Source organism: Phacochoerus africanus, chromosome 9, assembly GCF_016906955.1.
Source record: "Phacochoerus africanus isolate WHEZ1 chromosome 9, ROS_Pafr_v1, whole genome shotgun sequence".
Classification (NCBI taxonomy): domain Eukaryota; kingdom Metazoa; phylum Chordata; class Mammalia; order Artiodactyla; family Suidae; genus Phacochoerus; species Phacochoerus africanus.
In genome coordinates this window covers 1104598-1118788 of record NC_062552.1, presented here as the reverse complement: position 1 = coordinate 1118788, position 14191 = coordinate 1104598, and the positions used below count along the sequence as shown (strand labels likewise).

General features: G+C 53.8%; 1 protein-coding gene across 2 annotated transcripts in view; it reads left to right on the top strand.

The window, feature by feature from the left end:
- GMDS (GDP-mannose 4,6-dehydratase) overlaps positions 1 to 14191 on the top strand; it is a 433626-nt gene that overhangs the window by 205668 nt on the left and 213767 nt on the right. For both annotated transcript variants that reach the window (XM_047797344.1, XM_047797345.1), the window contains one exon: positions 11404 to 11531. In XM_047797344.1, coding sequence (XP_047653300.1) covers positions 11404 to 11531 — 128 coding nt within the window. The remainder of the gene's footprint in view (positions 1 to 11403; positions 11532 to 14191) is intronic.

The window sequence follows — 14191 nt, the reverse complement described above, 5'->3', positions numbered from 1 at the left end:
AGATGCCGGCTGAGGGGACACGCAACCCCGAGGTTTAAGTGCCAGCATCGCGGAGAGAAGCCCCGTCACGGGCAGCAGCTCTGAGCCTGCTGCCCAGACTCAGCCCAGACGCGATGCAGAACCACGTGGGCTCCGGCACTTTTGAGTGTTGATAAGTCACTTCTCTGAAAAGGAGCGGGTTTCAAAAGATGATGCCCCCCATTCCCGCATCATCCGCGTGTTCTCTCCCGTCTGACCCTGCGTCGTGGTGATCTCGTCCAGCAGCGACTCGCAAGAGGGAGAAGGGGCTTTTCGAGGCCAGCGTCTGGCACGAGGGTGGCATCGCCGAGAGACAGACTCACGGCGTGGCCCTTGAATCGCGGCCGTGTGTCCGTGAGGGATCACCGTTTACGACGGCAGAACTCACACAGCTTCGGCAAGACTGGTAGAGCTGGGGGTGCCGTGTTCCCCCCCCCCCCCCGCCAGGAACTGGGGCACAGCCTTCCCTCTGCCTCTCCCTCCTGGTTTTATCTTTTCCAGCCACTTTCTTCTGTGAAGCCAGAATGGGGGCCGCAGTGGCTTTAGTCTGACTGCCTCCCCCAGCCTCCTGTCCCTCAGCCTCCTGCCTCCCTGCCCCCCAGCCTCTTAGCCTCTTGCCTCCCCAGCCTCTAGCCTCCCTGCCTCCTGCTTCACTTCTTTCTCTGCTTCCTGCCTGCTCATCCTCCTGCCTCCAGCCTCCCTGCGCCCCTGCCTCCTGCTTCTCTTCTTCCCCCCTCCTGCCTCCCCACCATCCTTCCTTCTTCCTGGCTCAGGCTCCTCCATTTCCAACAGCTCCCTCCTCCTCCGTCCCCACGCTTCCTCGATGTGGGGTCAGCGGATTCCGTGTCTATTCTGCCCACTTCCCTCTCGACCTCTGGACTTGAAACTCCAGCTGCACATCCGTGGCCCCACACGTGTGCTCCCCTTCCTCCCTTGGCCTTCAGACCAGACCCACCCACTGGGCTAGGAGCTCAGTGTTTCATGTGTGTTGGTCCGATGGCTCAGGCAGCACAGCCAGTGAAGAGTCTCCAGTCGCACAGTGTGTCCCTGGGAAGGTCAGCCGCACAGAGGCCCCCAAATTGCGGGGCTGCTGTCTCTGTGCGGGTAGGTTTGACTGAGGCAGGGCTCTCAGTGGACACTTTGTCTCCCTGGGGGAAGGTGCTGCGTCCACAGACAAGGACGGTTGTCATGACGGGCCCGGGGACAGCTGGCCCCTGGCGGACAGACGCTCCGGGCCCAGGATGGCCCCCGACAGAAGGCATCACGCACTCTGGGTGCCAGCAGCCAGGTCCGGGTCGAGGCTGTAGGAGCCAGAATGGGGAAAGGTTGGAGCATTGGATGCAAACAGCAAGTCCTTGATTCTTTCTCTGGATTCGGCACAGGGATGAACAGTCGCCGGAAGGGGGTCACTGCCCAACGGACACAGCGTGACCGTGAACCCGGCTCTGTGAGCCAGGTTGCCGCCGGCGGGCCTTTGGGTGTGAGGAGCTGCGGTTAAGCGGCGTTGCTCTTGGCAGGGCCCCACCCCCCAGCCATGACCTTTCCCGCCCTGCCTGCCTGAGCCAGACCCCACACTTCTCAGTGGACAGCAGGGGTGACCGGGTGCGACACAGGCCAGGCCGAGGTCTGCGGGGCGCAGGATACGCTGGGCCACTCTGTTTGCCAAGGAACAGTGTCCAGACTGTCTTTGCCCTTCATCTATTTCCAAAATATCTTTGAATCAAAGGGTGAAATGCTGGGCAACCGGATAGAATTTTTGTAAGAGAAACCACGGTTCGTTCAGATACTGCGGCTGCTGCAGGGACAGTGACACTGTGTGTGTGTGTGTGTGCCTGCACGCTCGCAGTCCCGGGCTTGCCTCCCAGCAGAAGTCTCTGCACGCTCAAACCGCTTCTCCTCTCGGGAGTTGGTTGGTGTGACTGCAGGGCCGGCAGGAAGCATGTTTGCAGGAACCGCTTTGTTTTGCATGATGGGCATCGTGCCGGGTGGGCACCGGTTTGTCCAGTGTTTGTCCCTTAGACTCGCCAGGTCTCCAAAGATGGTCAGTGTTGACTTTGCGATTTAAAACAGGTCTGTTAAGGAGCTCCCGTCGTGGCTCAGCAGAAGCGAATCTGACGAGCATCCATGAGGACACAGGTTCGATCCCTGGCCTCACTCAGGGGGTTAAGGATCCGGCGCTGCCATGAGCTGTGGTGTAGGTTGCAGACGTGGCTTGGATCCCGCGTTGCTGTGGCTGTGGTGTAGGCCAGTGGTGGCTACAGCTCCGATTCGACCCCTAGCCTGGAAACCTCCATGTGCCGCAAGTGCGACCCTTTAAAGGTTAAAAAAAAAAAAAAAGGCTGTTAAGGTGATGCACCCTGGGAGATTCTGTGATTTAACCAATGATCTAATCCTTTCATTTTGCCACGTGTGCTTCTCTTCACGTCTTGAAGTTGCGTGCTGGTGGTTTACGGCGCACGCGTTGTGCATGTCGGCAGTTCTCCTTCTCCTTCGGCTTTTAGGTTAGAAGCCTCTGACGGCGAATGTGACATGGGCATAGACTTTGCGACCCTGGCGTAGGACGTTACATGGAGCCAGGACGGTGTGTACAGGCGCGCACGTTGATGGGAGGACTGGCCGGGAGCGAAGCCAGGCACTTGGGACCTGGCGTCGACGCCTCCTCTGGGCCAGAGTGTCCTGCTGCCCGGCCTCTCAGTGGGTCCTGGTCTCCGGCCCTCGTGGGCGGCGAGGCCCAGGAGGGAGGGCCCGGTCCACGAAGACACGGGGATCGTGTGGGTCAGGAGTTCCTAAGGAAAGAAGGGAGAGTGTGCCTGGTGTGTGGAAAAGGTCGTTGACCATTGTCCTGGAGCCAGAAAACAGACGCATTTCAGAGTTTCACCTGTGTTTTATGTGCATGTATATTCATTGTATAGACATGCTCATAGAGAAGAAAACAGAAAGGTCAAATTTTTCCGAATGTATAACATGAAAGCGAAAGTACATGTGTGGCTAGTGGCACGTGGCTCGTCCGGGACCCAGATGCTCAGAGCAGGGAGGTCTCTTGTTCTCCGAGTCTCCCTCTTCTTCCTGGCACCCCTCCCACTGGTAGGTGGGGCCACTCGGGACAACAACCTGCTGCCCACTCTGCCGCTCAGTGGGAGCGGCGACTTCAACGGGCCTTTCGCCTGCCCTCTGCCTCCAAGTGGAGAGCAGGAGCGCGTCAGGCTGCGGCGGGCGAGGAGAGGTGGCAGGGCCTGGCCAGAAGGGAGCCAGGCCCTCTCGGGAAGGGACTGTCCTTCTCAGCCTGTTGCCCTGGTTTCCAGCAGATTGAGGTTACTAACCGCCAACCAGCAGTGTCACCTCACGCACAAGGAAGCAAAGTTCTGTCACTCAGAGTCAGCAGGTAAAACCGGAAATCAGCCCCTAAGAACTTCACGGACTAGAATTATTGAGTCAGAAGGTAAAATTACTAGGAGACGTTTAAATAAAAAATGAAAAGCCATAAAGAGCAAGCAATAACAGAATATAAAAAAATACCCAGGCAGGAGTTCCCATCGTGGCACAGCAGAAACGAATCCGACCAGGCACCATGAGGTTGCAGGTTCGATCCCTGGCCTCCATCAGTGGGGTTAATGATCCAGTGTTGTTGCGAGCTGTGGTGTAGGTTGCAGTTGTGGCAAGGATCCTACATTGTTGTGGCAGTGGTGTAGGCCGGCAGCAGTAGCTCCAATTTGACCCCTAGCCTGGGAACCTCCATATGCTGCAGGTGTGGTCCTAAAAAGCAAAATAATAATAATAATAATACCCAGGCAGATCTGAAAAAGAACCAGAGAGAACTTTAGGTGTAAAAAGATTAGTAACATAAGAGATTAAATGTGTGAGGCGTTTCATCATAGCTCAGCGGAAATGAATCTGACCAGCATCCCTGAGGGCGCAGGTTCGATCCTTGGCCTCACTCAGTGTGTTAAGGATCCAGCGTTGCCGTGAGCTGCCGTGTAGGGCACGGACGTGGCTCTGGCCCTGTGTGGCTGTGGCTATTCTGTAGGCCGGCAGCGGCAGCTCTGATTCATTTCCTGACCCGGGAACCTCCATGTGCCACAGGTGCGGCCCTAAAAAATAAATAAATACATAATTTTTTGTGTGATTTAAATATTAGTCTGCTGAGGGAGCGTTGGGGGGAAGGAAGCGTCACCGTATGTGCAGAGAAAGTCAAGGAGATGAAAATTACTCAAAGAAGCAATGAGAGTGGGCGGGTGAAATGGGAAGGAGCAGCAGCACTCGCTCCTGGGGGCAAACAAACGGGGAGAGAGAAGAGGGAGTGAAGACGAGGCCTTACGTGGAGGCGTGTTTGCCGGGACCGTCACGTCAGCGTCGCTGTTGCGCCCACGAGCTGCCCCCTTGCCTGTGGCCAGGAGGTGGCGGTGCCCAGCCTGGCCCTCCTGGTGTCTGATGCTGCCGGCAGGTCCGGGCCTCCTCTTTCCTGGCTCCTGGGGCGAGTTGGCCTCGCTCTGCCCTCTGGCTCCGTGGACAGAAGACCCACTGCCCCGTCTTACCTGTGGTTCCTGCCTGGTGGCTGTATGACCACCTCACCCGGGGGCCATGGCTTCCATCCCCTGTCACCTGCCTGTCTGGTGCAGCCGCCCCAGGCCGGCCCCTTGCCCGAGCCTGTGGGCCACCACCTGTGGGAGGAGCTTTGGGCTGTGACCACACTGGCCTCCAATACACTAAACTTCCGAACATCCTCCCGAAGCCTTGCTGTCGAACTTGCCGTCTTATTCCAGAATCCCAAGTGAATGCCAGGGCCAGCAGGGCCTCTCCTTTGACGCTTGACGTAGCTCGTGTCCTCTGCCCCGGCCTTGGGCTCCTGGAGGAGAAGGTCATGCAAAGGGAAACGCAGAAGAGAAAAGACTTAGGGTTCTGAGGAGTCACGGCAGTAAAGCTCTCCAGCTCCAGGACCATCAGCCTTGATACTGTCAGGTGCGGCCTCCGCAGCCTTTGAATTTCATGTCTCCTCGCCCCTTAGCCTAGGCAATCATTCCATCTCTGATAAGACAACGGGCAGGTCAGGACACTTGTCCAAGGTCACAGCACTGATCAGAAGAACAGAAGCAAAAACAGTCCACATGGCCTGCACCCTGTGTCCAGCGTCTGCCTGGAAGCCCTCAGCCTTGGCCTCACATTGGAAATGAACGCTGAAGCTGTTTGCAGGCCTGCGACCACCCACCCCTCAGTGCCCACCGGGGCCTCGAGGCTTCACCTGGGCGGTTGGTGGAGACTCAGCCTTGAAGTTAAATAAATAACGGTAATATTTTACCAGCATCGTGTGCCGTCTTGAATGTGGTAGCTCTTCTTTGCCGTTTTGCAAAACAGCAGTTCTGTTCTCTCTCTCTGTAAACAGCAGCACAGCTCAGACCTCAAGCTTAGAGCTGATCTTCGGACCAGAGCTCACTGGTCTCTTTCTTACTAGTTCACATGTATGTGGTCCTTCTCCTTTTCCCTGGTTAATGAGTTCACCTCGAAAAAGTAACCTCCAGCCATTTCAGAAACGTTGGCCAGCACTTTTAGAGTGTGAGTCCTCACGCCTGCCTCCAGCCATTTATTTTCATCTGTTCTCAATCTCAGACTTTTAAAATCAGAGAATTGAGAGGCTTAGTCGTAAAAGAACTAAGGAACCTGAACTTGTCATTGTGGCCTAATTACAGGTCCCATTAACAGTGTAATAATTATAATAACAGGTAACATTTATTGAGAACTAGCCAATCATGTTTCTGGGATTTTCTTACTCAGGCGTCAAACCTACACGCAACTCCTGTTACTGTCCTTGTTTGCAGACAGGACGGGGAGGTATTAACTCCTTGAGTCTCGGCGTTGATTGCTGGGCTGCCCCATGTCCCTGGCACCGGGCCCGGCAGCTGCTGCTGTTCTGGGAGAGAGCAGAGGGCTGTAGCTTCTGGGCTGCTCAGCAGTTTCAGTAGCACAGCCAGGGACCAGCAGCTGGCCTTTGGCCAGTTTGTGCTGGGCTGACTTTTCGTTTCTTGGTCTTCCTCCTTGCTCGGTCTTCTAATTTAAGGCTTTAGAAATCAAGTCTCGTTAAGATAATTATGGGGGTGCCATCATTCGCAGGTGCTGCAGTAGCGCAAGCACTCGGGTGACCTCATCCCTGCATTGCGGGGGCTGGCAAAGGCGCGGCAGGCAGCCAGCGAGCCCGGCAGGCTGGGGTCCGGCTCGGCGGCTCAGCCCGACCCTGTCCGCGGGCAGACGCTCAGGGGTTCTGTGCCTCTTTCTTCTCTTGCACTTGCGGGGCAGTTGGACAGAGCGACCTCTAATGAGGCCTCAGCCGTCAGGTGTAGTGATTTTCTAGAGTTTTCTCATAGAGAATATCCTTGTGTGTGATAAGGGGGGAAGATGAAGAGACAAATTGAAAAAAAATCGTTTTAAGCCTCTCCCAGGAATTAACTGTGAAGCACATGGTGGCAATAAAAATGTTTCAAATTAATCTGGGAGTGAAATTAAGAAAAGTTACACTTAGAATAACTTTAGAGGAATAAAGGCTTAGGGAAAAAATTTAACCCAAGAAGTGCAAAGTTGTTTTGTTTTTTTAATTTAAATATAGTTGACAGTCTTGTGCCAGTTCCTGCTGCATAAAGTGCAAAGCATATTGTTTAGAAACTGCTGAACGTTGCTCAGAGGAACTTAAGAAGACCCGAATCACAGTTCCCGTTGTAGCTCAGGGGGTTAAGAACCCGATATCGTGTCCGTGAGGATGTGGGTTCGATCCGTGGCCTCCATCAGTGGGTTAAGGATCTGGCGTTGCTGCAGGCCGCAGCATAGGTTACAAATGCCGCTCAGATCCGGTCTTGCTGTGGCTGTGGTCTAAGCCAGCAGCTGCAGCTCCGTTTCAACCCCTAGCCTGGGAACTTCCATGTGCCGCAGGTGCAGACCTGAAAAAAAAAGAAAAGAAAAAAGAGGAGTTCCCGTCGTGGCGCAGTGGTTAATGAATCTGACTAGGAGCCATGAGGTTGCGGGTTCAATCCCTGCCCTTGCTCAGTGGGTTAACGATCCGGCGTTGCCGTGAGCTGTGGTGTAGGTTGCAGACGCGGCTCGGATCCCGCGTTGCTGTGGCTCTGGCGTAGGCCGGTGGCTACAGCTCCGATTAGACCCCTAGCCTGGGAACCTCCATATGCCGCGGGAGCGGCCCAAGAAATAGCAACAACAATAACAACAACAAAAGACAAAAAAAAAAAAAAAAAAAAGCCTGCATCGCTGGAAAGACATCCCGTGCCCCTGCATCAGAGGGTGCACGCTTTGGGAAACGCTCGCCCCCGTGACCTGCAGGTTCAACACAACCCCACACAATCCCAGTCGGCTTTTTGGCAGAAAGTAACAAGCTCATCCAGAAATTCATATGTGAATCCAAGGGACAGAGACTAACTAAAAGCGACTTAAGAACGAACGCAGTCGGCACAGACACGGACAGACCTGTGGTTGCCGAGGGGGAGGAGGGGGAGTGGGCTGGACTGGGCGTTTGGGGTTAATAGATGCGCTCTGCTCCATTCGCCCTGGCCGAGCCCTGAGGTCCTGCTGCACAGCTCGGGGAAGCACGTCCAGTCTCTGGGCGTGGACCAAGGGGAAGATAACACGGGACAGGAAGCGTGCATGTATATGTGCACATGTATTTATGTGTGACTGCGTCGCCCTGCTGTACAGCAGAAGCTGGCACAACGTTGTCAATGAAGTGTGGTTCAAAAATTTTTCCAGTTTTTTAAAAAAGAGGAACACACTTGGGACCTTCGCACTTTTAGGTTTTAGCACTTTCCGTAAAGCCGTGGTGACGAAGACGGCGTGGCGTGGTCCTCGCGCCTTCCCTTTCCACCAGCGGGGGGAACCCCAAGTCAGGGACGAACCCCCGCACCTGCGGGTGATCGGCTTTCAGCCAGTGGTGCGGAAGGCGGTTCAGACGGGAGGAAGAAGGACCTTGTCGCAAACACGCAGAGCCGCCGTGGCCCCACGTGAGTCCTTTCTTCTAAGCAGGCACAGATCCCGTCATGTAAGGCCACAGTCACTAAAACTTCATTTAAAGGTACAGGAGAAAATCTCGAAGCCCTTCCTGGGCTGGGCAGCACCCTTCTGGATACGACACCCAAAGTTCATACTACAAAAAAAAAGACAAATTGTACTTCTTCAAAATTAAAAAGTCTTTTGTGTTCAAAGGACCCATCAAGAAAGTAAAAGATAACCTGTACACAAGAGAAAAGAATGTTTGGTGAGTATATGTCTGATAAAGGGCTTGGATCCAGAATAGACAGCTCCTGCAACTCAAAATAAAAAAGTCAAGTAACACACTTTAGAAAGTGGACAAAGACTCTGAATAGACATTTCTCTAAAGATGTACCCGGGCCAGTAAGTACATGAAAACAGAGGCGCCTAATATCCTCAGTCTTCAGAGGAACGCAAACCACAACAGATGAGGCTCCGCACGCCCGAGGCCGAGAAGCCCTGGCGCTGCTGGCGTGGGTGTGGCGCCGTGGCCCGCCTGCTCGGGTGGGGTGGCAGCTGTCCCGCTGCCGGAACAGGCAGGCCCTTCCTCGGCGGGTCGACCCATGAGCCGCCCTGCAGTTCTGTCTGTGGGTGTCTCCCAGGAGAAACCAGCTCCTAAAACCCACCCAGACACTCGTGCACCACCGTTCTCTGCAGCCCTGCTCACGACAGCCGGAGCTGGGAGCCGCCCAGGTGTCCCTCTGCGGATGCAGGGCTGCCTCCGTGGGAGGGTCCTGGGCACCCGGAAGGAAGGAAGTGCTCACTTACGGGCAGAGAGGAACCTTGAAAGTGTTATAGGCGAAGTGAAAGAAGCCAACCCGGAGACCGCCTGTTATGTCAGCGTTCAGCATCGGCCCATCTCCAGTGATAAAAATAAATCAGTGGTCGCCCAGGGTCGGGGGCTGGAGAAGGCTGGGTCGGGACTGCCAAGGGCGAGGGCTTTGGCCGGGGGGTGCGCAGGCTCTGAGATCCCCGGCGGGCCAGCGGCCGCAGCGTCTGCAGAGGCGCTGAGCGCCGTGGGCTCTGGCACCGTCCGCAGCTGACTGTGCGGGTGCGAGTTCCGTCTCAGTCCAGCTGTTACACGTACGAACTGCACGGTTGAGTTTGAGGAGCTAGAGATGTCAAGTCACTGACTAGTTACCCCAGGGAGCTTTGGGGTCCGGGGAAGAAGGCCACGTACCTCCTGGCGGGCTTGCCCTCTGTGTCCCGTGAGGGGAGAGCCTGGCGACGTGGATCCCGGTGTCGAGTGGCCGTGCGCGCAGCTCTCGGCGTCTGGAGTCTCAGCCTCGCCATCTGCACAGCGGGGGCCATGCGTCTCAGCTCTGGTTGTTCTGGACGCGGGGTTCCTGCATCCAGAGAGCTTAATGCACTGGCTCTCTTCAGAGGGGTGGTGCTTGTGGCCTGTGGCCGCTGCGGTGTGGTGTGAGGTCCTGGTCATTGTGTCATGTGGCGTCGTGGTCACTGTGCTGTCGTGTTGCGGTGTCATGTGAGGTCCTGGTCACTGCAGTGTCCTGTGAGGTCCTGGGAGGGTCAAAGCAGAGGCCTGCAGAAAGGCCCTTCCTCTCTTGGCCTGTGCTGTTCCCACTGCCCGGGTCACTGTCCCTGCCCCATGAGGCCATCGACCCATCACGACCTCACTAGGACACGCAACCCAGGCTCTTTTTCTGGTGGGTGTTTCCTGAGTTTGGGCCCTGACTGTCTCTGTCCCGCGGGCCTGTCCTTGCCCCTCTGGGGGCGCCTGGTCACCCGTGCATCTTACTCTCTGTGCTGCTTCGGGGCGGCGCTGCTCGTTGGCAGTGGTTAGGGATAAACCGTGCGGTAGGGTGGCCCTGCTCGTTCGCCGTGGTTGAGGGGCAAACAGCAGGTCGTCTAGAATGTTTGAACAAGGTCTCCTGCTTCCGTCGTTTTCTGAGGATGGAATAACCTGAACTGGTCTGTGTGGGGATGCCATCCAGCAATTTGGCTTCACAGGTTTATCTAGTCGACTGCAGGGATCTCTATATTCCTGACATGAAAGCTGGGCATCAAGCCTAAAGTTAATTATCAATTTAAATTGTTACAAAGGAATAGAACAACTCCCTCTGTACAGGCTCTGTTTTGAAGCAGCGCCTGTATTTCTATAAACTGCCCTGCAAAGTTGAAGCTGGATTTAATGTACTTTATGAACGGCTAAGAGACACTGGAAATGCGCGTTTCTGGGGAGCCGATCGTCCCTGTTGAGGCCGTGGCGTTGGTGTAAATGTGTGTCCGAGGTTGTGCAGTGAGTCAGTCTAGTATATGTTTGAACTTGTGTCAAAATACAGAAAAACCTATTTAGAAAAATTCCCCTTATCTCTGTGCCAGTTCCTCTGGAAGCCACAGCTTTTGTCCTGACATTCCCCCCCCCTCCCCGCCCCCTGTTTCACCTGCAGAAGAACAAAGCTGAAGTTACTGAACTGCGATAAATTGTGCCGATTATCTGTCTAAACTGCGTGACGCCGTTACTGACGAGCTCATATGTGTGCTATTCACTCCAGAGTCTGCCTGACCCGGAGTTTTGGGAGAGCCTCGCCTCGACGTGGGGGCGCAGGTAGAATGGTCTCAGAGGCGCTTTTTAATTGAGTCCCTCTGCGTGATCTCTTAAAAGGAGGTAGAGGCTTTCATCGAAGACAGAGGACGTGAAAACAGTTTTGCCACTTTAGCTTATGACACCTCTTGCCCAATCATTTCAACATCTTTATAGAGAATTCGGGAGCCCTATCCTGCACGTGACACTGGGAGACTTAGAAGGTGACCCTGGAAGTACAGAACAGTCTAGAAACCTGTGACTTCCCACTGGGTGGCTGTGCTGGTTTCTAACTAGAGCAATCGCTGCTTGTGGGCGACCCAGAGGCGTTTCTCGCTTGCTTCTTTCTCTTATCCCCAGTGAGCTGTTACTCTGCCCTCCCACCCCAAGAACCCTCAAATAGCTTTATTAAGAGTAATCTATCATGTTTACGTTCTTTAAAGAGTCAGGGTGGTCTGAGATTCTGGCATTTCCCTTCATGCAGCCCTGCTGGCTTTTCTGTTTAAAACTGGCATCTGAGAGCTTTTCTCTGGCTCAGAGCCTGGGTCGCCTGTTGCAGCAGCAAAAGGGGAATATCTTCAGACAACCCCTAAAGAGAAAAAACGTTGGTTAGAAAAGTAGAGCTGATGTGACACCCGGAGTGACAGCTTCTCAGCTCCTCTAAAGGACCGTTAATGATCTTTTTCTTCTTCCTTTTATTTTATTGTTATTTTAAAGGGAAGGCGGGCATGGAGGGGGGAGAAATGCCTGGGGTTGGGTTGGGTTCGCCAAATGGTTGAATGTCAAGTGTGCTCTGCTGATAATACATCTTTTGTGTCTTTTAGGAGCTAATTTCGTTACTCGAAAAATTAGCCGGTCAGTAGCTAAGATTTACCTTGGACAATTGGAATGTTTCAGTTTGGGGAATCTGGATGCCAAGCGAGATTGGGGCCACGCCAAGGACTACGTCGAGGTAGGAACTGACTGGTTAAATCCTTTAAACAACCTGTGCCAGCCGGTGTCTGGGTGCCAGGCCCCCGGGGCCGAGCTCCAGGGTGCCTCGCTGGCACAGGTCACACCGAAACCACGGGAAGGGGGGCCTGTCACAGCTGTTCTTGTAGTCGCTTAAGGAGGCGCCGCTCGGGGGCTGGATGACCACTGGACAGTGTTTGGGTGGTGGTGGTTCCTTTCTAAAGCGGCTCCCCCACTTGGACGCCCCCCTCCCCCACCGCCCCAGTTTCAGCCAGAAGAATCTAGGACCCTCAGGTGCAGGTACCAGGCTAAAGAGTCTCTCCGCAGGGACGGTCTTTATGCAGCGACTGGTTTCTGCTGCCCTGGGCTCGGCGCCTAGGCTGCGCTCGTGGTGACCTGCCCCTGACAGCAGTGGATTTTGTCCCTTAGGTGGAGGGAGCCGGGGGAAGCTGTTCTTGGTAAGAGCGCTGCTGCGGAATAATGGGTGCAGTTCGGAGGTTCAGGCGTTCACTCCCGGACTTAAACGCACTGAAGTTTTGGTTTGGGTGCCACGGGTTGCGCATATAAGTTGTGCAGTTTTTCCTTAAGCAAATCCTTCCATTTTCCCTGCCTGGACGGGCACGCTTTTAAATATCCGTGGTGGTTCTGTGGCTGGAGGTGAAGGGGACACTGTCGCTGGGGTCTGCTTGTCCCTGTTCAGGTGCTCAGGGGTTTCCTGTGCTTGGAGCACTCTTCCTGTCCTTAAGGATGCCTCCTTGGGAACCCCGGGTCCCGCTGCCTTGTCCACTGACAGGAGTCAAAGAGAACCCCCCTGCCCCCGCCGCCGCCCCCACCCCTAAAGGAGAGTAAACAAGCAGCTCACTTGCTCGCCGAGGCTGTAGCTTCACAGTGCCATTGTTTTGTTTATAACAATTGAAATGTCACACACTCAGACACCCAATTCTGATTGATATTCTGGACCAAAAAATATATTTCTGACTTAAAATTTTGAACCTAACGTTTAGATCATTAAACGTGTTCTTCTAAGGTGTAAATACAGTGAAGCATTTTATGCTGGTACCCCCTAGATATATTTTACAAACATGACATTAGATAACATGTACGGCCAGACTTTCAGAAATGATGAGAAAGTGGGAGAAGGGAGTTGTTTGCGAGAGAAGCTGAAAGTTTCTTCCGTCTACAGCCTAAGTGGTCTTCCCTTCCTAAAACAGGTGGCAAGTTTTGTGAAAAAAATATGATTTTTTCAGTGGTGCCATTCTGCTGTATAGCCTTCTGTGTGTACATGGAGCTGTAGAACTCAGAAACAGATTTTGACAGTGAAAGAAACTATATCCAAATGTTAATACCTATTTTTGGTTACATTTATCTTCTGTATACTTCTGGATTTTCCATATATTTGAAATGAGTTAATGTTTTCAGTCAGGGAAAAAGATGAATGACATTTTAAGAACAGGCCCCAAAATCCAGCCAAAAATGCGTGAGACTCACACAGGTACATAAGGAATGAGAAGGCCTGGGAGAGAGCAGTGGGTCTGAAGGGGGGGCCGTGTTACCATCTCGCCCCCCAAACGCCAGGGGAAGCCCTGCCTCCCAGTGTGGCTCAGACCTGAGCACCAAAGGGCCCATGTGTGTATTTGTTCAACAAGAAAGTATTTCGGACACATTTTGGCTCAAAGACTCCAAAAAGGCCATCCCAAATGATGCCCTTTTGAAGAGTCCCTGGCGAGTCATGTTGCTGTGGCAACCCCAGAAGCCAGCCCGTCTGTGTAGTGAGACGTCCCGGCTGCTCGGCCTGTGTAGCATCTTCAGACTTTACAGACGCTGCCCAAGGCCCCTCCCGTCAGCACACCATCCCAGGCCTGATTTGCTCCACATACAAGTGGGTTTTGAGAATGCGGGGTCCCCTGGGGTCTGGCGGTCGTGCAGGTTGCTGATGCCAGAAGCATTGCCTCGTGAACGGGCTCTGAAAGAAGTCTGCATTCCACAGGTGCTAAAAACGTGTCACACTGAATAAGAAGTCATCGTTTGCCGTCTCCAATTTTAGAAATATTACCACCCTTTGCATTTTGAATATATCAAAGTGAGGTTACTTCACAGACTTGCGGCTAAAGGAGGTGTGGCCAAAACTTAAATCAACAATCATGAGAACGAAAGAAGAGAAGCATTGTTTCTTTAAAACCTGGCTGCAGGAGTTCCCGTCATGGCTCAGTGGTCAAGGATCCCAACTAGTACCCATGAGGGATGAGGGTTCAATCCCCGGCCTCGCTCAGTGGGTTAAGGATCTGGCCTTGTCATGAGCTGCAGTGTAGGTCACAGATGCAGCTCAGATCCTCATTGCTGTGGCTGTGGTGTAGGCCAGCAATTGCAGCCCTTGCGACCCCTGGGCTGGGAACTTCCATATGCCATAGATGTGGCCCTAAAAAGCACAGCAAAAAGCAAAAAAACCAAACCCGTCTGCGTCCTGGCACAGTGACCCACTTTAGCGTAAAGAGCCTTGGTGAGCGAGCGCAGGTTGGACAGGTCGTAAGAGCATCTCATTTACACACGTGTTAATTACACGTTCTCCCCACGCGCACATAAAGATGTTGTACTGGTGAGTCTTTAGATTAAGCGGTTTACACTTTTTTTACTTACAGATGAATCTCAGTGATGAGACCAGAC